The sequence below is a fragment of the Branchiostoma lanceolatum genome, chromosome 15 (genome assembly GCF_035083965.1).
Source record: "Branchiostoma lanceolatum isolate klBraLanc5 chromosome 15, klBraLanc5.hap2, whole genome shotgun sequence".
In the NCBI taxonomy this organism is placed as follows: Eukaryota; Metazoa; Chordata; class Leptocardii; order Amphioxiformes; family Branchiostomatidae; genus Branchiostoma; species Branchiostoma lanceolatum.
The window spans coordinates 5,376,538-5,401,433 of record NC_089736.1 but is presented as its reverse complement, the minus strand read 5'-3'; the positions used below and the strand labels follow the sequence as shown (position 1 = coordinate 5,401,433).

The 24,896-nt window shown below is 41.9% G+C and overlaps 2 protein-coding genes and 1 long non-coding RNA gene across 5 annotated transcripts; 2 read left to right on the top strand and 1 right to left on the bottom strand.

Annotated features, from left to right (window-relative positions):
• Positions 1 to 1,990: 1,990 nt before the first annotated feature.
• On the top strand, positions 1,991 to 15,736 carry LOC136420366 (galactosylceramide sulfotransferase-like). Of its 2 annotated transcripts, XM_066407231.1 has the most exons (9): positions 1,991 to 2,246; positions 3,381 to 3,471; positions 3,624 to 3,650; positions 4,482 to 4,588; positions 5,083 to 5,405; positions 13,623 to 13,852; positions 14,324 to 14,602; positions 14,971 to 15,150; positions 15,596 to 15,736. In XM_066407231.1, the coding sequence occupies exons 2-9, from the start codon at positions 3,394 to 3,396 to the stop codon at positions 15,734 to 15,736; spliced, it is 1,365 nt and encodes a 454-aa protein (XP_066263328.1). In that variant the 5' UTR covers positions 1,991 to 2,246; positions 3,381 to 3,393. The 2 variants fall into 2 exon arrangements, with proteins under 2 accessions (XP_066263328.1, XP_066263329.1); XM_066407232.1 differs by lacking the exon at positions 3,624 to 3,650 and having other exon boundaries at positions 1,992 to 2,246.
• Positions 7,598 to 13,490, top strand: LOC136420565 (uncharacterized). Its single transcript, XR_010753258.1, has 2 exons — positions 7,598 to 9,969; positions 11,915 to 13,490. It is a non-coding gene; the product is annotated as an uncharacterized lncRNA (long non-coding RNA).
• On the bottom strand, positions 15,663 to 24,896 carry LOC136420365 (galactosylceramide sulfotransferase-like). Of its 2 annotated transcripts, none has more exons than XM_066407230.1 (8): positions 24,737 to 24,896; positions 21,933 to 22,023; positions 21,453 to 21,511; positions 20,579 to 20,910; positions 19,737 to 19,966; positions 18,917 to 19,195; positions 18,069 to 18,236; positions 15,663 to 17,613 (listed from the first exon to the last, which is right to left on the bottom strand). In XM_066407230.1, the coding sequence occupies exons 2-8, from the start codon at positions 22,002 to 22,004 to the stop codon at positions 17,425 to 17,427; spliced, it is 1,329 nt and encodes a 442-aa protein (XP_066263327.1). In that variant the 5' UTR covers positions 22,005 to 22,023; positions 24,737 to 24,896; the 3' UTR covers positions 15,663 to 17,424. The 2 variants fall into 2 exon arrangements, with proteins under 2 accessions (XP_066263327.1, XP_066263326.1); XM_066407229.1 differs by lacking the exon at positions 24,737 to 24,896 and adding an exon at positions 22,316 to 22,816.

The window sequence follows — 24,896 nt, the reverse complement described above, 5'->3', positions numbered from 1 at the left end:
ATCTACCCATGACACAAGTTCCTGATTTGTCTGAAAAAACACGGTTAATTTTCTATATTTTCGCCGATGAATGGATATTTGTATGCCTCTCTGGATCCTAGGGCCCGCGTTCGATCCTAGGGGTCGACTCGAGCTCGGACATGTTGTAAGGGATTGCATTCGTCATTTCGGATGGTGACGTAAAGCCGGCGGCCCCGTGTATGAGGGAGCTTCGGGCATAAGTCTCAAGCGTCAAACCTCTTCACGTAGAAGAACCAAACACACTTATCGAGAAGAGTAGGGGTGACCCGGTCTGCTTGCCCCAAAACGCGAGCCGTGGCGAAGCCGCATTGCACTACCACTAGTTACTTGAAAAAGCATCATGCTTCACCTCATTTGAGGATGACTTCTTTATCTTTTTACCTGGCAGGACTTTATCACCGCAAGGCACCTGACACGGCCATTGACCCCACGAACCCGGAAGTATGATGTCATAAATCCCGCCGATCGAAATTAAACCGATTTGAAGTCGCCTTGCCCGAACCCTAGGCGGCGGAAGCGACTCAAATCACCTCTCCTCAGTGGTATGGATGGATGAGAAAGTAGTCATGACTTGTATAAAACAAATGTGCTGTGTATTGTGAAGAATGTATGGGAGAGCCCAGACCCAGGCGTCAAACCTCTACACATTAAAGATCCCAACGCACTTGACAAGAGTAGGGGATATCCAGAGGGCTTGGTCAAATGCTTTGAGATATTACAGGCTCATACCTTCCATCCCGTCACTAAGGGACCAGTAAATGGACTTTCCATCAGAACACATGGTGTAGCCATGAAAAACAATCACTTCATAACACATTAACACATTCAATGGTCAGATTTAGGGCACTTTGTATTGCCTAGGGTCATGTTGAATTGATGGATATATGGATGACTTCCTCTGGCACTGCAAAATTGATGGGAACGTGAGAAAAAAAGAGTTGCCCCCCCCCCTCCATGCTTCATTTTGAAATCTAAGTGGTCACAATCGGTGCGTTTTACGATAGGAAAAGGCCAGGGGCATTGCAAGTCATTAGTATCCCTTTTGTGGTGTAACTTTTATTGCAATTTTCGGCATGTTTTGCTTTGTACAATTTACAGTATGGTCGCAACCTTTTTTTGAAAACGGACGAACATGAGAATTGGCTATTTATCCATGTTAAGAAATGTATTGTCTTGGAAAGGCGTGCTAACTATTTGTACATGGGATAGGCATAAACTTTGTCTCATGTTTTACCAGAATTTAGAAATCTTTAACACCCCCGCTATTGTTTTTCAGCATAAGGAAATACAAGATAAGAAAACTCCTTTCGGGGAAAAAAGGGGCAGCGGGGGTGTTAATCTATTTTTTCACTCTAGACATTACTTGGATATCCAAGGAGGTTATAAACTCCTTGGATATATAAACGTTTCTATGGTAAAAAAAAGAACAACATCACAATACCACTATACCAACTACTTCGTTTATCCCGTTTTTAATGCTACAATATTTTTCAGTACTGAATAAATGGAATGAATAATCAGATCTGATAAATACATGGTAATGATTGCTTTCAGTAATGAACTGCACCAGTAACGTTATAGTTTTAGTGGATGGATCTAGCACTATCCACTATTCCTATCGTAAGTCCTTCATCTTTTTTACATATATCACGACAATATAATTATAAAATCGTATCGAACTCGTAATCAAATACGGTAGGACCTCGTGCATGTAAAAGCTGAGATCACCTTCAATCCAGTACGCATGCGCAGGGCTCACTACCCGGATTCCCCATACAAACAACGATCAATTCTAGTTATGTCTGACAGGTTAGTATGGCTCTTGTGCCTAAACAATAGAGACAAATGCCTGTTTAACCTGATAATGGTTGCTTTAAGTGTCAAATGCAGAAACCAACGTTTCGTGTGAAGTTACATGGTGGTGTTTTCTTTCTGTATTTCGCTGTAATCCAGCTAGGTACTAGCTACATGTACTGTACGTACTAGTACTGGACGTATCCAGCTAGCCAAAAGTTCAAAAGTTCAGGACGAGTTCTGCTATGCAGGTGCGACAACAAAGCAAAGCCGCAGTATCAAATCCCATCCATCATGATCAGCCAATAACCCGAGGGCTGCGAGTGACTGATGTCATGAAGGACCAGTTGGATCAGCTGACGTCGCCATCGCTGTTCGTACAGTCTTCCGAAGGTCTTAATACAGAGCCGATAGTATCGTTACTATCTAAGGTATGTTTCTGTCACTACCTTCAAGTAGAAGGGGCTGGTATACTTATGACAAGTACCAAGATTGTACAAGGGGAATCTTACGATAAATCTGATCAAGGTAGTGTGTTGTTTCCAACGCCTTATCGAAATCTTCGTCATAAGTCTGCCTTTTCTTGGACGGAACAGCTTTAAGTTGTAGGTAAGAGTTGTAGAGATAGCAGTAAGTCTGTTTTCGAGTGTCAATTTCTTGAAGTTTTCGTGTAAGAGTAGCTTTGTGTCCTCGGTGTTGACAAAAATCCCGAAGGTCGAATGTAATGGCAGACGACATAAATCAGCGGAACAGCGCCTTGACTTGTTGTAGGTTGACCCTGTAATTACCATGTGATTTATTGTCTTACGGCTGTTGGGGGTGCGCGAATCAAGACCCAAAAATGCCGCAACAACCTGGGGCCAAAAACACACACATAAGATCCACACTTTCCAACACATAAAAATAGGCTTTTTTTTGTTCTACGAAAGATCGTTAAGTTAAAGTTGATCAACTTGATCTTCGTTAATCATGTGAAATGGCCGTGTAACAGAACAACAAAGCATTTCCTGTCAATGGAATTGTTGCATTGATCGAGACTGTTGTGATCAGCTTTGAACGATCAATGCCGTAGTAGTTTCCGTGTACTGCCATCCTTGGATCCCTTCAACGAGCAGATCGTTCTGTATTTCCCTAGCTTGTATTAATGGATGAATAACCATGGGTAGTGTAGGTGTTTAAATTTGTTGTTATTGATGATGCCCACCCCACCACACCTTGTAAACAGACGTACCGTATGAAGACACTTGCTCCACATAAAATAGGTTCTAATGTGTAAGGAGTATGCAAATGGCATTTCTAGGTGTCCTTGTAGTCATGATTTTATTAGCAATGAAGTTGTTGTACACTGATATTCATTGAAATCCATGTACAAACAAAGGAGCAGAAGGAATGCTACTTCAATTTTGCCTGACTTCTTATAGAATTAAGAAATATCTCGGTACTACTAAAAGTAAATAGGGCAACTTCTCTAACCTTTAATTTTTTTAAAGATAGCAGGAAAGACATATTTCACTGTGACATTTCCAGTGGTCTAACTTTTTCTTCGATTTCATCCTAATCACAAGATCACAAGGAGCGATGATGAGCACTAAAGCACTCTTCATTCTGATGCTAGCCATCGCCATCTACGGAACCGCTGTCTATTATCATACCCAGGTTAGTAAATCATACTTGCAAGTAATTAAAGCATCCCCTCGTTACATATTAGTTCCTAGGAGGGAATGAAAAAACATATTCTGATGTTCAACAACCACTGTACTAGCACATTCACAGAACATTGAATGTTTCTCATCTTGTTTTGGCTTCAGGTAGCTGTGTATCCTGCCTTCAAACCTGTGAGTTATCTTAAAGACCATGTCTGTATTATAAAATCAACCAAACAATTCGGCTAGCGTAAACTACCAGAGTCAGTCTGCAATGAACTGTCATGGTGTTCACATCGGTGGAGGTTTGGACAACTGACCAACACAGGTTACTCATCAAGACACTTTTGAAATGTAGAGACAACAGATAAGGAATTGAAGCATTGTTGTACCTAAAGATCATTCACCTAACCATGAATCTAAGCTACTGACAAGCCTGGCTTTCCATGCTCTTATTGGTAATGCGAGACATGGCTGGCAGTTTGACTGTACAGTTCTCCATGTACATAGCCCCTGTCTATACTAGTTTCTTAGACTGACAAATATATACCAGTCGTTACTAGTCCCATTTCTAGCCACACAACTATAACAAATCTAATTCAGCTGTGAGGAAGACATTTGAAAGCTGCAAACATAGATAAAATTAGACACTTTGATACAAGTCTGATAGAGCTGGTTTGAAAGTTGAAATTTGATCGCAAAATTGCTTTTCCAAAAACGGAAAGTTTCAGATAGTATTGCCTTGATAACGTACCTTTGTTGCAACTATCTGGGCCATTCTCCATGGTTGAATAATGTTTACTTGAAAATCAGTAGAGACAAATATTTGAAACTTTTGGTTAGTTCCATCTGCTCATGCCTTTGTTTTCAACTTGTAGAAGTCTGTATTTTGTATGTGTTTATACAGTTATGGGGGCCAATTCACCCATCAAACTTCTCGGAAGGTCACAGTGGGAGCACTTACTTACAGCCTTACTCAGGGTACGACCGGCTCTTGTTTAAATACTCTTTGCCTTTTTACAGAATAATAAGACTCTTCGAAGTGGCATAGGTCCAACAAGTGGACCACGGACATCACAAGACGAAAGGCAGTTATCTAAAGAAGCATCTTTGCAGAACATCGTGCAACGGTACATACGGATTCAGTTTCTTTTTCAGTACAACTCCGCATGGCTATTGGGGATGAATATGGTTTAGCAACAGATACTGGGCAGTGGAGAAGCTAGAATTAGTCCATGGTCTTCCATGGAATCTGCTTGAGGTCCCCACAAACCGACTATGGTTTTACCTGGAACCACAATAAGTGGATCAGCATGGGAGGGGGTTGTTGAATTGATCTTGTATGTATAGAAGCTAATATTGTAATATCATTATTGAAAAATTCTTGTATTTTATTTAATGGTCACTGGTCACTACACCACAATGTTAAATGAAAACAAACCAAATCAGTGTCTCCTAAATAATGTGTAAGCCACAAAAATATACCCGCTTGGAGTTATCTAACAAATGTTAATATATGTGAAATATGACCAATGACGTTTGCTGTAGAAAACGTGAAGGCGTATCAATTTGATGTACACATGTAATAATAAGACAAACAACTTATGATTTCTTTTATTTTCAGGACTCAACCTGACCTTAAAGACAACAACACAAAGGAAGCAGAAATGTCGTCCAAAACTTGTCATCCACGAAGACAGTTCGTCTTCATCAAAACCCACAAAACCGGGAGTTGCACTGCAGTGAACATCTTCCAAAGATACGCCCTCCGTCACAGCCTGTCTGTGCTGATACCGACGGGAGGGAATCTGCTCGGCTGGCCCTTCCCTCCTGCCGAGCAGGATTATGTCCACACCCCAGACGAACAGTATGACGTCCTGCTAAACCACGTGGTGTACAACAAACCATGGCTACGGTCCAAGTTCCCAGCTAACACAGCCTACATCTGTAAGAAATGTTTGTTTATATTCAAACTTCAGGTACCCGAAAAACAATCCTGTCCTGTACACATAAAATAATTTCTATGAAATTATGTTTAACAAGAGTGGCAATGAAAAAGCATTGCCATGGCGACGGTGGAAAGGTGAGTTTTAATCGATGTTTGTTGATGACAAATAGTTGTATTCTGGTTTACACGAGTCTATCTCATATCCGAAGTTCATCATAAGTCCTGCAATTGTCTTGCCTGATTTGTCTAATTTCTAGATGCGCGTAAAATGACCAGGACGACGGTCGGACTCCACTGTACAAACTACCATGTTCTGTTTGTCATAAAGATGTTCTGCAATTGTCGAAAGTTAACATGATTGAATCTACTACTATACACTGTGCTACCCCCCCCCCCCGACTCACCCAACAATACATATACATACGCATGGAGATATATAGGCATACGGCATAAGTACAATGTATTTCTACTCTGTGAAAGGAGGTATACCTCCTGCAGGAGTATTGTAGTTACTTGGTTTTACATGTTCGCAGCTAAAATTCACAGTTCCCTTAGTTGTATCGGCGTGTAATTTGGCACGTCGTCTGCAGATATGCTCGTGATGATGCACGTCTTTTCATTTTGCCGTAGCTGTTTTTATGGTTAATGTAATATTTCAAAGCACCCCTATATTATTAGGCATTTGGATCTGTCCTTATTGTTAAGGATCGCGCGGCAGCAGAAAGAACTTCAGGCAGACGTCTGGTGTGTTCCTTAATGAGAAACAGCTGTTTTCCTTAAGCCCCCGTCACAAATCATCAATTTAGCTCGGCCGACTTGTCTAATCTCCAAGCAGATCCACACCGGGCGCGAAAATCGTAGTATGCTAGCCAGAGAAGGTCCAGTCAGCCAGAGAGGGTCCAATAGCCCGGCAAGCAGATCCACACCGGGCGCGAAAATCGTAGTATGCTAGCCAGAGAAGGTCCAGTCAGCCAGAGAGGGTCCAATAGCCCGGTAGGGATCTGCCCCTAGACGGACCTGAACAAGGTTATTAACACGCAATTGTTACCTAATCTCCTCGCAGTCAAACTGCGCTTAGAAAGAAGGTGCGAATTGTGCCGGCGTTCGAAGCCCAGCGCCCGTCATGGGTCAGCTGCGCGCCGTCTCACAGTTACCCGGCAGGTTTGAATTCCAGATAACAATGGAAGCAAGCAAGCGCTGGTGGACGGAAAGAGTTCGCCGTAATTTCCGTGCTATCTGGGAGTTTAAAATTAGGGAGACTCAACTAGATGCCATTCTAGCATGTCTGGAGAGTAAAGATGTATTTGTTGGGATTGCGACGGGCAAGGGGAAATCCCTGTGCTACCAAATTACATTCCGCTGTGTCTGCCGTGAAACAAAACTTGTTTCGATCGTCTCACCGTTACGAGCGCTAATCAGCGACCAAGTAAGGACGTTATGTAGAGACTTCTCGATCCACCGGACGACGCCATGGCTTCTGCCATAACTGAAGACATGACAAACGACAAGACTCGGGTTTTACTGAACTGAATATAGACGTGAGAAAAAGATACAAAGACACTGAAAGATGGCGGTGTTTCGGCGTGGTTTTGCACCGCATCCAAGCGTGAAAGAATGGCCAAAAACAGATTCCAAGTTGTGGTTAAAAAAAAGACACACCAAGCATTCACATAAATAAAACGACATTTTAATCAATTATGGTTTAACATCAAGCTAGAAACTAATGGTGCAAATTTGTCTAACGGAAAAGTCTGTATGTCGATACCTTTGCTTTGATGCGTTGTGATGCGGTGTGTTCCCGCACTATTGTATCTGAGGGGAAACTCCCGCTGTGAAATGGCGCGGCCGGCCGGGTTCGTCCCAGATTCGGGGTTGTAAAACGATAATCCCAGCCAATTTTCATGTTGGAGTTAAGCAGGCACGAGGAGGAGTAGAGGCACCTTTCTCAATAGGCTGCCCCTCCTCGTGCCGGTTAATAACCTTGTTCAGGTCCGTCTAGGGGCAGATCCCTACCGGGCTATTGGACCCTCTCTGGCTGACTGGACCTTCTCTGGCTAGCATACTACGATTTTCGCGCCCGGTGTGGATCTGCTTGCCGGGCTATTGGACCCTCTCTGGCTGACTGGACCTTCTCTGGCTAGCATACTACGATTTTCGCGCCCGGTGTGGATCTGCTTGGAGATTAGACTTGTCGGCCAGGTCCAAATGTGGATTTTCGGCCGAAGTACGACCGACATCCTGGCGATTCCGCGGGCTTCGGGCGATTTTTCGGAGCTCGGCCGATGTTCGCGGGTCACTGGATGACCGAAGACAATATTTCCAGTTTTTGGTATTGGTTTGGATGTTTCAATTTATATATTAATGAACTGGGGCTTGACTTTTGAGGCTTGACTCGACTTTTTGAGCTTTTCCTCCACAAAATGACTAGTTCAAAGTCCACTGAGCCACAAGCCCACTATAGATCTATATTTGTCTGCTCGTCATGATGTTTGGTACAGTGTATGTCGCTTGAGCAATGATTTAGACAATAAAATATAGATCATACGAATCAGACGCTAATTTGCATAATGAATAAGGAAAGTTTATAACCCATTGCATTTCATGTTCTTGTAGCACTGTGTAGATAGGAATCTCAGACATGTGGCATACGTAACTGTGACTTACGGACTCTTGTTACATTTTGTGATTAGTACTGAAACCAAGTTTTGTATCCAGAGCACAGGGCTTTCCTATTTCATGTGTCCCGGTTAGATTCCGGGGATACGCTACCTGCCACCGCGGATTTAATGGCTTCATGATTAATCTGTTTACAACGCAAGTTATTTTGACAAAGCTTCTTTAAAGCTGCATTATGATAAAGGTAATATCAAAATCCGTTGTTGCTGGAAGAAGCTGAACTGGAATTGAGACATCCATATGCATAGCTTTAGTTTAGTCAAAGCTAGTATATACTTGTGTATACATGGTACCCCGGAGTTTTGTGGACAGTGTGGAAGTACTCGGCGTTGTTTTAACTTCGGCGACATAAACTATAATTGCTACATGTACTTGAATCCTATAATAGAAAACACTGCAAATATAGATTTCCCTCATTAATTTTGCAAATTCAGTCCCTAATTGCATAATTTTTACTTCATTATGTACATCTCTGGCTAAGCTGCCTGCATACTAAATATCATGGAAATTCGTCGTTCCTTTCTTCAGTTACCTAGTATTCTCCTTGGAAGATTTTGACAAAAACGTAGTTGCAGTGCAAGCTGCTAAGGGGCCCAAACCTACAACACTACCTTCTTACATTATACACGTTAACTGCCACCAAAATATCAAGACCATGGCACGCCCAAGTCAAATGATACAAAAAAAGTTCTGCTGCAGTACCAGGGTTACATACAAGGCGGTCCAAAATTGATCTTGACATACGTCATCCCAACACCTACCTACATGCCAGATATTATTATAATCCATCCAGAGATTCTTCAGTTATGCTGATTAAAGAAATCGGAAACACAAACAGACACATAGGCAGACAGGCCAATGACTACAATGTATATCCCCATTTTCGGCATGGAGATAATAATTTCAACGTGTTTTATGCGTAGCGTCTTGCATGTCTTGAGTTATGCTGCCCAAACTGATGTGTACTAGTTAGTATGTGGAAACACAGACAGACACATGCAAACACAACAAAAACAGGTTAGGGGTACATATGAAAAAAAAGAAGCAATCCTACCAACTTGATCCTACATAGCCTGGATGCCAGACCGATTCAAGTACTGTACCTGCACAGACCAGTAAATTTCTCGGCTCCAGGACATGTCAACATACCCCCAAGGAAAAGTTACTACAGACAGTTAGACCCTAAGTTAAAAGGCGGAACATGTGTTTCTCTGCCCGGCTAACATGGCTAAAGGTGTCGTTCTTTGTGTTGACATCTGGCATCCAGCTGATGGGAACGTTGTCCCTGCGGATCTCAGGGCTGGACATGCTAATTCTAGACCGCCCACAGCAGGGCGCAACCAACCGCCGACAGCTGGGCGTAACCGAGAGATGGGGGTAACCAATCACCGACGGCAGGGCGTGAACGACAACAGGGCGCAACCAATCGCCAACAGCAAGGCGTAACCGACAGCAACGCGTAACTAACCGACCACGGCAAGGCGGAACCAGTATGCGACAGGACACAAAGGGATAACGACAGTCGAACAATCAAGCACGCTTTTAGGATAGTCTCTACCAGACTAACCGCGCCGGCTATAGGGAGAACATTTGCCGGGGGACTTTGGCCATGGAGGGTTTCATTCGAAGGCGCAGTTAGGGTTGCAAATTTGTGTAAAGAAGTTTGATCCATTGTTCCAAATTCCTCGTCATTTCATGGGCTACCTTCAACCAAGAACAGAAAGGGGAAGACTTAGCAGCTTCGGTACTCAAGAAAGCGAAGAATAGACCACAAAGCTGGCACCTCCGGCCCAATGGACCTCCGCCCATCCGGAGCCGAGGAAAAGGCCAGGAAGTTGAAACGACACCACGCCTTTCCTCTGACGGAGTTCAGATAGCGGTCTGAAGGTCAGTAAAGTTTTAGGTCTGAACCTGTTGTACGGCGCATATGTTTCTGTACACATAGACTCTGCCGTTTCTATGTTTGATCACCCCGATATTTCGTGGAGTAATTCATTTATTCTATTGTCGAACACAGTGTTTACAAACGACATGTCCTCTATATGTCATGCACACTGCCTGATGGAAAACTGATTTGGAAATGTAGCACCCCTGGCCAGCCATATGCCTGATCATGAGTTCGTTCAGATTTTACCGTGTTAGATTTAACTTACCCAGAAATGGTTTTGTGGCCTGTCGTTTAATTTGTACAAACTTCTAAGTTGGTGTTGAGAGAGATGATAAGCACCGTAATCTTTTCGACATTGCAATATTTCTTGCAAAGTTACAAATTCATAAATATACTGTTAAGTTCAGCTGACACAAATATCCCTGAGTTACAGATGTTCCCATCAGTTAAGTTACCCATTAATGTGAGTGAGGGAGTGAGTGAGTGAGTGAGTGAGTAAGTGAGTGAGTGAGTGAATGAATGTGCATTGACTTTAAATCAAAGTTGCAGATATTATGTTTATGTATTTGTGTTAGTCGATAAGACCACGTATAATGAGAAACTTCTAGCAGACAAATGAATTCTCTACATGTCCAGTATAAAGGACGTCTCTAGCTTTTCGATCGGAAATGATTTCAAATGTAGAGTTGAACAACGTAACCGTAGAGAGTATCATACAGACATGTGCCATCTTCTATTTTCCACCGAATATCATAGGAATATTAATCCCTTACACGTTCTGACAACCAATAGTTAGTTGCATGTAATGTATGAAACTGCTGTAACGTTGGGTAACATAAATTCGGGATTTTTCCGATAATGGTTGACTGAAATCAATCTAGCAGAACAATAAACCATCCTTTTTTTCTATTATTCTGTCAGTATCATGTACTATCTTTGCACTAATCATATATATGGTAGATTTTGTCTCTAGTCGTGTTGACACCATAATATTTCAACTTGAAACTACCGTCCGCCGCACGCACAATGACGGTGCTGTCGGACAGGGGTGAACATTAATTCGGGAGAGAAGATTCGTCTTGAATATCTTACCGCTAATTACATTTTATACAGCAGCTATTCGTTCCATCCTTGGCTTGAGGAGAGTGCTATGGATATAGACGTGTCCAAGTAAAAAAATACACGAAAAAACGGCCGTACAGCATACATCAGGCCTACGGGAACAACCCGTGTGTTGAGTCGGTAGCTATAGAACGTCAAAGTCGACATCCACCGTCATGGCAACGTGTACATTATTCATGGAAAGTTAGCCGGATGCCGTAGCATTGATAATACTACTATGTCCATGTATTCCTTGTTGTGTTAGGAGCAAACTTTGAGGAAAATATCGTCCTCAGTCCACTATCACAAGCAACATTGAGACAAAAAAGTGTTCCTCACAAACCTTTGTCGTCTGCTTGACAACAGGATTCTGGGTAATGATATGGCGGCGGGAAAATACACGTGCCTTAGGTTGTAGCAACAAAGAGGGGTTTTGATGATTGATCACACTTAGAGTCCAATTGCAGGTCAGCAATTGTAAGAAAATAAGTTGTCTTGTAAATGATTGTGTTTAGCAGGAAGCGGATGTGACATTTGTCTTATAAACCAGCCGACAACGATGCAGTGTGATTCTCCCACGAAGCCCTCAGACTGTTCCAATAAGGGACGGAGAGTTTTTGTCCTCGTCGCCTTCTAATGCATGCTTATCGAAGCTTTTCAGACAGTGTTCTGAATACGTTAGTCTGTCAAGTTTGCATTTCTAGCGGTATTACTGATGTTGCATCTAGCACATATCCCTAAATACCCCGTTTTCGAAAAATCCCGAATTTAAGTACCCCACGAATTTATGTTACCCAACGTTACAACCAAAGTTGAGAGTAATTCATCAGCTTTTTTTTTCAGGAGTTATGAGATGATACGGCTGGGAGGATGAAGAAAGGCTGGAGCAACCAGACCGGGCAACGTACCAGGAGGACAAATTACATGGATGCTTTTCAAACACTTAAGTTTAGTCTTATCAGCGAAAAGGGAATGTAACATAATGTTCTCTCTTGTCAGAAACAGGATAACATATCTACATGTAAAACATCAATAGCGACAGCCATTTTCTGTGCCTCAAATAGCAAGTTCCCCTAACCATGCCTAACACCACAAATCAACACCCCCACCCCTTCATTCCATACCAAGCCATGCAAGTGTCTCCTCAAGACGTTCTGTGTCTGGTTGTGCCTCAAAACTGTGCACCTTCTAACACTGTCACTGTACAAAATTACATATTTTGTATATATCATTATGTTGTATCCTTGTGTATACCCAAAACCGCCATGAAATACAATGCCGAACCACTAAGACAGCAAACTTGGTAATACAAAAGAAATAGTGAAGTTTCACCCAACTTTGTGTTATATATTTTGTATTCCATCTGACTTTGTAACGATGTACAGGACAATATAAGAGCCACAATTGTATTCGTATTACTGTTCACGTACGTTTCTATCTTGTATAACATTATGATATTTAGAACTTACAGTTTGATCAAATGATCATGAATGCACTTTGTTACGAATGACGTAAGTACGTTACTAGCAAAAAAAATTGAGCACCTCTTAACTCTGTACCCAATGATATCTGTCGTCTATATAATTGTAGTGTTTCCATGTGAATACTCAAAGTCTCCCTAAAGTGCAATGCCGACCCAGTACGGCAACTAACTTGTTAATCCGAAACAAATACGATGTAGTAAAGCTTCACCCAGTTATCTGTTATTTTGTATTTTATCTGCCTTTGGAACGATGTACAGATCAATATAAGAGTCCCCTAGTCCATCCATATTACAGATATCGATTCTATCTCGTAAAACATTGACATGTCCGTATCTGTGCCGGGTCGTGGAATACTCAACATTGCTTCAAAACATATTGATATGTTTTTATCATGTTCTTAAAATAAGAATATAACCATACTATACAAATGTAGCTGTCCTTTTTCTTCGAAACGTAGATCATTGCAACTATCTCAAAACTGATGACATATACACTACTTGCAAATGAGTCACTCATTCAAACAACAAAGGTTTTTTAAAACATCAAGCTATCCGTATTCATTCTAATTGCATCTAATCAACCCAAAATATGTGCCACATATTATTCGCCCTTGTTACATACAAAACATCTTTATATAAACATGTATAGATCATAACAATAAACGCTATAATAAACAACCGTAATTACTACCCGATTACATCAAAGACATACATTTTGAAAATCCTTGACAAAACATTCCATCAAACTATTTGCCAACCCTGTTACTTCCAATTCAACAGAGGGACAGGCCACTTCAAAACAAATTCCCCAGGGAATACTCATATGTTGCAACTATGCACGAACACATTCCAGACATGCCTGTACAATTCTGGGAATTCTTGCAGATCGGGCGTAAAGTATACTATTAGGCTCGCCCCTGAGGCGTCGCCAAAAATGCATAAATGTGAGAAATTCCATCAATGATTGTAAAAGCAGATTGTCATTCCACACTACACGAGTCTTCATAGAATATTGTTATCAAACAGAAGGTGCCATACATTGTCCAATCAAGTTTATCATACTTACAGCTATCATACGGGAGCCAAGCAGTCAGTTGAGGTCGGCCTTCAATTATTACAGTCTTCCAAAGCTACTGAAGATCGAGTCTCAGAACCCTGTCCAGACGTTTCTGCAGGACCCATGGAAGTACAAGCACCTGTCTGAGGCTTACTTTGACTTCTGTAACGTGACCTGGGACGGCACCAGGAACTTCATGTCATTCGATTTGGGGTACCCTACAGAGGGAGCAGAGGACAAGGTATCTAAATATCTAGACTCTGGGCATGGCTTAAATTCAGATTATTTGGCGCAAGATTGTAGCTTTTTTTTAAAAGCTCCAAATCCCTTTAAAGCTTGCCCGACCATTTCCGATCAATTTGTAGAATTACGGCGGCCATTTTGAATTTTCCCGGGTCAGATCGGGGTAGTTTACCAAAACGAGGCTGCAATAAGTGCTTACTATTTATAATCATGTATTGCAATATATAGGTATGCCATCTTTGGAACGTACCTTTCGCACCTCTAAGGGAAAATACTGCAGTACATGTGCCTGTCATGTGTAGAAAATGTTGTTGTGGACTGTTGGACTTTATTTTAGATAAGTCATTACTCATTTTTCACAGTTTTTTGACGGAATGAATTGAGAATTCAGTGTTTATATCCCTCATTTGTTCTTATGATTCCACAACTGCTAATAAACTTACATCCCATCGTTTTCTATTTCTACAAGGAACGAGCTCATAGATACATCAGTGAACTAGAAGCCGACTTCAGGCTGGTCTTGCTACTGGAACACCTGGACGAGTCCATCGTTCTCCTCAGACGGCTGATGTGCTGGGAGGTGCGAGACGTTCTGTACGACATCGTGTCAAAGAACAATCGGAGTTACCCGTACAAATCTTACATCCCCACCGCCCAGGAACTCACCAATCTCCGCCGGTGGAAGGCCGTGGATTACTTACTGTACGACACGTTCAACGCATCCTTGTGGAGAAAGATTACAGCACAGGTAAAGCCACTGTTATCCATGTAGGAGCTTCCCACGACTTTGCTCCCGACCACTCCCCAGCCAAGGTCGGCTCTTGCTTCGGATCTGAGATGTATCCCATTCTAGCTCCAGTTTGCTCCTCTAATCACATCTAAGTAGAGTACGACTTTGCCCAAATCTGCTCCCTCTTGGTGTTCTCACGATTTTTTGGTACTGGGCCCCGCGTTGATTTTGACTCCAAGTTAAACATTTCCGGGGCCCGACCGTGCCCAAAAATAGCCCGGTAGCTGCAGGTTGACCCCCCCGTAAGCTACCCGGCGGGGCCCCTTTTTCCAATTGTGACCGTAGCATTACAAGATGTTCAATGTCCGAACACTTTTGTCACACAGGGTCCAGATTTCTACGAGGAGCTGCGCTACTTTCGCGAAGTGAAGAAGCGTGTCGGCACGTTCTGCCGGACGTGTAAACAGAGAAGGCGATGTGACCCTCCTTCTCTCACCATAGAGGCGTCCAAATGGAGTCGACAATTTGCGGTGGATTCCAAGTACTGCAGCCGTATACAATCCCAAGTATGTAATAGATTAGAATTAGAAAAGATAACGATTACTCAAGCAACTGGATAGATTTGTTAACGGTCAGGCGTTTCTGTGTAATGTTTTTACTACTACTACTACTACTACTACTACTAGCCTCCAAGCAGGCCCAATGGATTGCAAAGAACGCTTCCAACTGGAAGAAGGAGCTTGTATAGCAATCGTTGCAAAACATACTTCTTCTGCCAGTTTGATACGGTCTTCGCAACCTATAGATCTGCTTGGAGATTAACTATTACTGCGACTACTACCACTACTACTGATACTAATTCTGCAACTAAAGCTACTACTACAAGTACTGTTGGTCAGTCTAGAACAGACTGTTATTCTTGAAATGAAAGCGAATGTAGTTTCAGGTATTCTAGATCTATTAAAGTTCAATGAGCCGTAATACGTTGCTGTGCTTTTGTTTCTAACACAGGAGCTTCTACTCGGAAAGTATATCAGAGAACGAGCATCAAAGGAAGACAGGAAAGAGTGGACAATCATGAGAGTGGCCGATAACGTTCTTCGTATTGTTCAAGGTCTACCTACTGTCAAGTATAAGGCTCAGGCAGAGTAAGGTAAACAATGATAGTGTCCATTAGAATTAACTAGCCTTGCGTGTACCTAACCTTTTAGCCCACCATAGGTGATAGAAAGTGGACAATATCATGCTGTCTACATTAGTTGTCTACGTGTTAATGCATAAGTAAAATCTAGCTTATGCCATCAGAATAGTTAGAAAAATAACATTTAACTGCAGCGAAACGACGTTGCTATGTAGCGAAACAACTTTTATCATGTAGCGAAACGAATTCTACCATGTAGCGAAACGACCTCTATCATGTAGCGAATCGACTTCTGCCATGTAGCGAATGACCTCTTTCATGTAGCGAAACGACCTCTACCATGTAGCGAAACGACCTCTATCATGTAGCGAATCGACTTCTGCCATGTAGTGAAACGACTGTAGACCAGATACCATATACACATGTACATAACAAGGTCTATGTTGTGTAAATTGTAAAGAATCTAGGAAATCAGTGGACCTTATGCAGATTGTTTTTGCAGTTCAGAAATATGAACTAATGATGCAAATATGCTGAAAATGTAGACATCAGTAACATGAACGTTTTCAATTTAGGGGGGGGGGGGTACATACTGGACATTCAATATACTCTCCAGTACATGTACTTTCAATCGTTGTAAAACTACAAGATTTGTGATGTCCTATACATTCCTCGCCTTGTAGTCAAATATGGAACAAACTCGACATATCAGTCTGGCACATTGGGCTGTGAATTTTAGTGAAGCTTCATGTGCGAGCTTAATAGTATATTTTACGGCCATTTGTTTAGTTTAAACGGCGCCTTGTCAAGTCACTATCAAACAGGTTGAGTGATCACTTTGCAACTGATAATCTCTGTACATGGACACCTGGCTGTAGATATGCTACGTCTCTTGCATTAAGACCACGGTAGCTTGCAAAAAATAGTGCAATATGTTCAATAATCGTTTGATTATGTTGTCGTGTAATAATGTATGGTGCAATATATTTAATTATTCTTGATTAAGGTTATTTATGTTGCTTCATGATGTAACGTTATAGTGCAAAATGTTCAATTATCTTTAATGATACATGTATGATTCTTGTCTAAGAGCTAGAAAATACCACCTGTTCCCTCACCCCATCCACATGTGTGTGGAGAATTTCAATATACATTAAACAAAAAAACAAAACAAAACTGAACCAAAACAGCACATGACAAATAGGAAAGAGACTGAAACAACTTAGTTTTTGAAACAACTAGGAGAGATAAACTTTCAAGTTCGTTGCTGGGCATCTTATAATGTTGCGTTTATTATATGTATTCCATTGTTTCATTTACCCTATATTTCGTGGTGAAGCTTAAGAATAAAACATATGATTGCTCTTGCTAATTGTATGGACTGTTATGTGAAAATAGAATTGGGTGGACTATAAGAAATCTTAGTCATCGAGAAGGTATGAGCCTGACCCCCGGAGAAGTCGACCACTACTCTCCTCGATAAGTGTGTTGGGTTCTTTAATCATGTGCAGTGGTTTGACGCTCGCGGCATTTTTCACAACACGAAGCCAAGGATGGACTTTGTTTTCAAGTCAGGACTATTTTCTAGAAATGGTTCGACTGATTTTCGCCGCTTTCGACGATCAAGTGTGTCATGAAGGTCTCTTTTCCATAGTTCTAGGTTGAAAGTCTGTAAGATACGAAAATCAAACAATCAGAATTAGATGCCTGCGCGTTTTTTTCGCTTGAGATAGGCTTTGGACTTATGATACGTTTTCTGTTCAATGCTGTACTTGAAGGTTGGCTCTCCCCTAATAATGGCGGCCATATTTGTCCTTGGTGGTAGGATGTCATACCCTTTTCTTCCGTTAGGAGTGTCTTTCCGTATGTACTTCATAAGCGGTGATACCTGTATGGAAGAAGAATAAAATCAGCAATGATATAATTCGTAGGGCATATCATCTTATGGCGGTATACTGGGGAAAAAAAGTGGAAGTGATATCGAACCAGTTTAGCTCACTGAAGCGCTAATCTTCCACTGGTCTTGGCAGAGAAGACATTGCGCTATTTACCGGGAAAATTTCCCTTGCTCTTTTCGACAAGCACAATGAACAGCCGACCACAGCTTGTCCTATGGACTGCGTAAAGTTTAATGATGGACCTCCTAGCGGCCATTTACGGTACAGCAGTGGGCTTCAAAGTTTTTGAGTTTAAGTTCTGGAAGTACTACGGTTGTGATTTTTGAGTGCATGGTAGATAACTTTTATTTCCAATACAACAGCCTGTGAAAGCTATTCACAATGTACTTTTTTCCCAGAACAAAGTCAAACCCAAATAAATTCTTTTCAGAAATCTGATACTCACTTCTGCTTTGAGGAGCTTGCAAACATAAGCGTCTACTTGAAATTCTGAGTTCCATTTAGACGATGCCATTGTGAGTTCGGGGGTGTCTTTCTGACGTTCATTACAGTACGTGCTGACGCGTTTATTCACTTCTTGGAAGTAACGAAGCTCGTCGTAGAAATCCGGACCCTGTGATCATGAGGAGGATACATGTTAGCCTCTACCAGGCTCCACAGGTCGTTAGACAGATAGTAGAAACCTAGGTCGCAAACTGTACTCCCTGGCCAGCTAACTCCTCTGGCATGTTATCTGTCTATTTGGCAAATTTCTGCTATCTTTCCAGCGACATGTGGAGCCTGGTAGAGGCTAGATACATGTCAAATCACATCTTTACTAAAAAAATGGACCTAGACCTCCGTACCCACATACCAAATACCATTTTAATCCATCCAGAGGTTATGCTAACTACAAAATCCGGGAACACACACACACACACACACACACACACGCGCAAACACACACACACGCGCGCGCGCGCGCGCGCGCTCCAAAAACTATACCTCCATTTATAATGTCGATAACAAGGCCACAACATGTCCATGGCTAAAGATACAACAGGGGATCTGCTGCAGTACCAAGGTCGAGGAGCAGGAGGCCCACAATCGAGCTTGACCATTCGGTCAACAACACCTACCCACACAACAAATGTCATCGCAATCTGGACACACACACACACACAACCAGCGTAAAAAACACTATACCTCCATTTTAAAGGAGGTAATGAACACTGGCAACATAATTCATCTGAGTTGACTACAAATTTAGGCTTCAACGTCAAATCTAAAGCCATCGTTGCAAAACTATCTTACCTGCTCTGCAATCTTTCTCCACAAGGAGGCGTTGAACGTGTCGTACAGTAAGTAATCCACGGCCTTCCACCGGCGGAGGTTAGCGAGTTCCTCGGCGGTGGGGATGTACTTCTTATAGGCATAACTTCGGCTGTTCTTCGGTGTTGTGTCGTACAGAACGTCTCGCACCTCCCAGCACATCAGCCGTCTGAGGAGAACCAGAGACTCGTCCAGGTGTTCCAGCAGTAACATCGTCGTGAAGTCGGCCTCTAGTTCACTGATGTATCTGCGAGCTTGCTCCTGAATTTTAAAAGAAGTAATTTTGAATTATCAGATGACAAGTTTCTATGGAGTCTTTGGAGTGTAGTTTCTTTGACAAGCACAAAACAATAGTAAAAACCATTTGGCTCACCCCTGAGGCGTCGACAAAAAGTATGAGACTGATAGTCACTGGGGCCTTTTCAATCCTTAATGCTATTGCTGATTTGAATGTGACGTCACAACTTGATTGTGAACGCGCAATAATTGTTTTTAAAATCTGCAGAGGCAACAAGTAGCGATGCCACTGTGGTGTGAAATGAAATGAAATGTCAAGAACATACAAACATTCGATTTGACATACAAAGATGGCGGACGATAAATGACGTCATAGTCACATGACTACAAACACACCATATATGGAGTTTGACTTGCAGACTTACCATGTCGTCGACTGCTTTATTAGAATAGCCTAGATCAAACGCTTGGTGGTCTCTACCAAGATGGCGGACGATAAATGACGTGACTTGATAGTCACATGACTACAAACATACCACATATGGAGGTTGACTTGCAGACTTACCATGTCGTCGGCCGCTTTTGTAGGATAGCCTAGATCAAACGCTTGGTGGTTTCTGGTGCCGTCCCAGGTCATGTCACAGAAGTCAAAGTGAGCCTCAGACAGGTGCTTGTACTTCCACGGGTCCTGTAGAAACGTCTGGACAGGGTTCTTAGACTTGATTTTCATTAGCTTCGGAAGATTGTAGTAATTCATGGCGGTCTTCAAATGTCCGCTTGGCTCTCTGATGATGGCTGTTGGTAGGAAAAAGGGAAGGACGTCAAAAAGGAATTTTAGTTGTAGGTTCCTGCCCGAGGGCTAATTAAAAGATGAAACAATGTATAGAAAAAAATGATACAGACAGTGCAAGTTCAAAATGGGGGAAAGTGGAACAAGTGAATATTCTAGGAGCAGCTATCATCCGGGAAGACAATCTAATCTTTTGGGGTTCGACTTCTTTTATAGATGGCCTCCAAACCATTCTGGCAATATTCAATGAATAGATTATATAAAATCACATATGCATTTGTAACATACGAACTAGCATATGGAAAATGTATAACTGCGAAAGCACAAACAGACAGATTAAAAACAATACCTCCCCGTAACTAATAGTAGCCCCTTCCATTGACCCCATGACCTGGATTGTCAAGTCTGACTAGTTCTTCCACCTCTGACCTATATTTCCGACCACTTAGGCGAGGCTGACTTTTGCGGTCATCATCCCACTCACTACCTGTCACTACCGACAGTGTATTCAAATAACTACCAACACACACCAACTAAAACAAACAAACAAGCAAACCAAAACACACCAAAACATCATAGAGTCCATAGACGGAGTTAAAATCAGCGCTAAGACTTACAGAAGTAAGCGGTGTCGGCTGGGAGCTTGGACCGTAGCCATGTTTTATTGAACCGCATGTGGTTCAAAATTACGTCATACTGTTCGTCTGGGGTGTGGACGTAATCTTCTTCTGCGGGTTGAAATGGCCAAGCGAGCATGTTCGGCCCGCTGGCCACGGCTGGGTACAGTACCGTCAGGTTGTGATAGATGGCGTATCTTCGAGTTATGACCCCAGCAGTGCAACTCCCGGTTTTGTGGGTTTTGATGAAGACCCACTTTCTTCGTGGACTGCACACAGTTGGTAATGCTTTTGTCGCCTCTTTGTTTTCTGGTATCGTCCCATCTTTACCCCTGAAAAACATACCAATATTTTGCTTTACTTCTCTTGTTGTATTGTTTAGGTCTGCAGATTGTTCAAAGTTCATTCCTTTGTGCAACCAAGGACTCAAGGAGGTTCTATCCTTAGCCCAACACAGGTAAGAAAATCAATTTTGCTCGTTGTTGCACGAAAAAGGAATGACGAATTTTTGTCCTGTTGTTATTACGGAAAAAAGGCTTTTTGAACAGAGACTGTCATGAGTCGGTGGTACGGACGAAACAATAAGCCCTTTCACGGACCCAACTGCACATGCGCAGGTCAAAGGTGAATGTCCCTGACTTGTAAACAGGTCTTGACCATTCTTTAAACATGTCCAGATACGTACATATATAACCTCCGTCGGCGAGTTTGAAGAACAATGTCCATACGTGTTTTGTTTGTCTCATGGGCCTTCAATTTCGACCCCCGCATGCGCAGTTAGATCCGTGAATCGGCTTGTATAACATACAAAGGACGACCCATAGTGATGTTTCGAGAAACCTTTGACCTAAATTTGCCCGTTAATATTACTTACCATTCCCTGATATCAAACGACAGTATTTGTTGTGAGGATGTGCGTACTCTACCAATAATCTGAAATATATGACATACAGATAGCATGGGTGACAAATCAAATGCATGGTCCTAAAACACCAACAACTTTTGCTTGCAGAGCCCTATTATAATACGTAGGTAAACGAGCTTTGATGATTATCATGTTATTGGTTTACTGCAAATTCATGCCCGTAGACTGATTGCAAGTTGACTAATTAATGACGATGCACAAACATAAAGTAAAGCACAAGGCATACATGTAATACAAGCGACGAAGATTAAGTTTCTATATCTACGATACTAATGCGGGGTTTGCCATTGGCAATAACGTATAAAAGGTTCATTCAGATTTGACTTAAGCCCCGGTGCACATATTGCTAACGCACAAAATATGTCAATTCTGTTATTATCTTAGACGTACAATAAGTAAATTATTTTCCGACAACAACAGCTCACTTACCGGTAAAAAATAAAGACTGGACCCCAAAACAAGAACAAAGAATGGTATCGCAGGGTACAGCTTTTTGGACATGGCTTCTATATGCGGCAACCTGAAGGGGAAAAAGAAGAAAATATTTCGATAAGATCTTGAGTTGTATTGTCGTATTTCTGAATCAAAATACCGTAGCTGTTTCACAACATGATTTAGTACAAACTTACAATCAGAAACAACACAGGCGAACCAAACTGTTTTGTTTACAGTCTTGATATTCATAGAATTGGAACAATACTGTGTGCTATGTAACAATCTACATGCATTTTATAGAATTTATACAGTATATAACAACAGAGACAAGGATATGATTTTTTTGATCCATGAAAAACAGCAAAAAATCGCCAAACCTTGTAGTCGACTCGGGACTTAGTTTGTGAATTCGGGTCTGTATAGGGATAGCAAATAAGTGGAATGAACCGAAAAGAAAATGGGGTGGGGAGGGACGACCTAGCACATCAAAGCTATCACAAAGACAAGCGACGGATGTTCGTACGTCTATTATCATTAGCTGCCTATCATACTGTTGGATATATGATCCATAAATTTGGTGTAGTACGTCGAACACAGTTCTACAAAGAAAACACTATTTTCTGTCAAAAATATGACGACAAAAATGGCAGTGGTGCAGTCCAAACTAGTTTGACCAGTTGACCATTGTGAAAATAATCCACACAATAGGGTCGCTTCCCGACAACTATATCTTCAGGTATTTGGCCCCGGGCAAAGTGCGTCCCCCATTTCCATACATGGGTGTCAATAGGCGGTTCCTAAACCAAGAAAACCATTACATATTTAATGCATGTGCATTTGAACTCCAAGGTAGAATATGTGCACAGTAGAATTTGTTGTGTTTTCCGACACAGTGACTGTCTGGAACATATTACTGCCCGGTGATTGGTCAGCCGAATTAACGCGATCACGCGCGCGTCCGCACAATCCATTCTGTCTTTCAAAAGTTGTGCCAAAAAATTGCCTTTAATTTTATTGCGAAATATACGTGGTCAGGGCATAGGAGGGTGGAACAAATGAATAAACACAACATGGAACACCAAACAATGAATTCTGAATTTTTGTTCTTTTACATTCTTTCTTCTTAGTTAGCTCATTTGTATCCGTTTTCCGACATTTTGGGGGGCACTTTATGACATCATTGACATGGCATGTATTTGCTCATTTTCAGCTTCTTTGTACGACTTACGATATGGTCACATGTGAGCCAATTTGTTTTGGAAACGGACGAAAATTGATGCGCGCGCGGATGTCATCGCAAGTCAGTGTGGTCTAAACTGAAAACCGAATGTACGGTTCCGGAAAGACGGATGATTTCGTCACAAACTGACATGATCAATTATCACAGGGACACATGTGAGACAATTTGTTTTGGAAACGGACAAAAATTAATGCGCGTACGGATGTTATTGAAATAATGAAGTCAGTGAAACTAAACTGAAACCCCAAATGTACAGTAGTACTGAAAGACTGATAATTTCGCAAAAAAATGACAAAATCAACTATCACAGGAGCCATGGTATGACGTTATAGTAACATGGCGGCCGCACCAAAATGGGACAATTTGTTTTGGAAACGGACAAAAATTAATGTGCGCGCGGATGTTATTCAAATAATGAAGTCAGTGTGGTCTAAACTAGTGAAATCCAAATATGTACAGTAGTCCGGAAACTCCAAATATACAGTAGTCCGGAAAGACTGATGATTTTGCCACAAATTGACAGAGTCAATTATCACAGAGACACATATGGGACACTTTGTTTTGGAAATTTGGACGAAAATTGATGCGCGCGGATCCGGATGTTGTTCAAATAATAGAAGTCAGTGAGTGTGGCCTGAACTGAATTCCACATGTACAGTGGTACGGAAAGACTGTTAAACAAACTGACAGAATCAATTATCACAAAGACACATGTGAAACAACTTTTTTCCCACTTGGCCATCTTTAGATCGTCTGTGATCTCGTATATTGTTTCAACCGAACTCATGCCAAGAGAAGGCTTCAGCTGTCTTCATTTTGAACGACTTACCCCAGGCGGAACTCTCACATCTCGTCTTACTTTGTGTTGCTGTGAACTCCAGTCTTGAAGAGACTTCTGAAGAAGGCGTCTTCTTAAGAAACGCCGCCACGGGGCGCTAGGTCGCCTAAGACCCAAGGTCAGTGCCAAGTATGTAGCGCTAGGAGAAATGTATACAGCGTGTCGCGTTGGTGTGTCAGTTTTGAGTTAGCTCAATCGCCTATAGGGGCATTCCAAACATATGGGAGGGGGGTGCAGGTGAATCTTGGAAGGGCGAGTGCTCGCACAGACACACAGACAGATATGCGCAAACACAAATATATACACACACAGCCACACACAAACACAGACGCACACAAAAAACAGGCACACTTGCACACACAGCGACACACGCGCATCGCGAACGCATCGCGACAAACACACACACACACACACATACATACACATACACACACACACAGTGACACACACACTCACACGTACATAGAGAGTACAAGTACAATGACATTTAAATTTCATACCTGTTATACAACACTGTCACGGTAAATCATTTCTATGTTTTGGCTATGTTCCACTGAGTTTTAGGGATACATTGCTAATTCTTCGATAAAAAGAAATCAAAGTAAAGTTACAGATGGAAATACTTCTGCCATAAGAGTTTTATGGGGAAAGGGGCAAACGACACTGGTTAAAGGAAGACAAATTGTTTTTTCAATGGGTTCCTATCAAGCAATATTCGACCTTTAGTCTGCAGTGAGGTACAGTGGCAGGATGTCATGTTCTGGGTGTATCATTCTGTCTCATCTGACGATATTGTTTTCTCAGGAGCCATGGCATGACGTCATAGTAGCATGTCGGCCGCACCAAAACGGTTGTCCGTACAGCGCCGTTTGTGACAGTC

Coding starts and splice junctions, on each gene's coding strand:
- LOC136420365 (XM_066407229.1), bottom strand. CDS start 22,473: ATGATAATAGACGTACGAACATCCGTCGCTTGTCTTTGTGATAGCTTT. Junction 22,024..22,315: donor AGTCCCGAGTCGACTACAAG/GTTTGGCGATTT, acceptor TTTCCCCTTCAG/GTTGCCGCATATAGAAGCCA. Junction 18,237..18,916: donor GGAGAAAGATTGCAGAGCAG/GTAAGATAGTTT, acceptor TCATGATCACAG/GGTCCGGATTTCTACGACGA.
- LOC136420366 (XM_066407231.1), top strand. CDS start 3,394: ATGATGAGCACTAAAGCACTCTTCATTCTGATGCTAGCCATCGCCATC. Junction 3,651..4,481: donor TGTATCCTGCCTTCAAACCT/GTGAGTTATCTT, acceptor GCCTTTTTACAG/AATAATAAGACTCTTCGAAG. Junction 13,853..14,323: donor CAGAGGGAGCAGAGGACAAG/GTATCTAAATAT, acceptor TATTTCTACAAG/GAACGAGCTCATAGATACAT.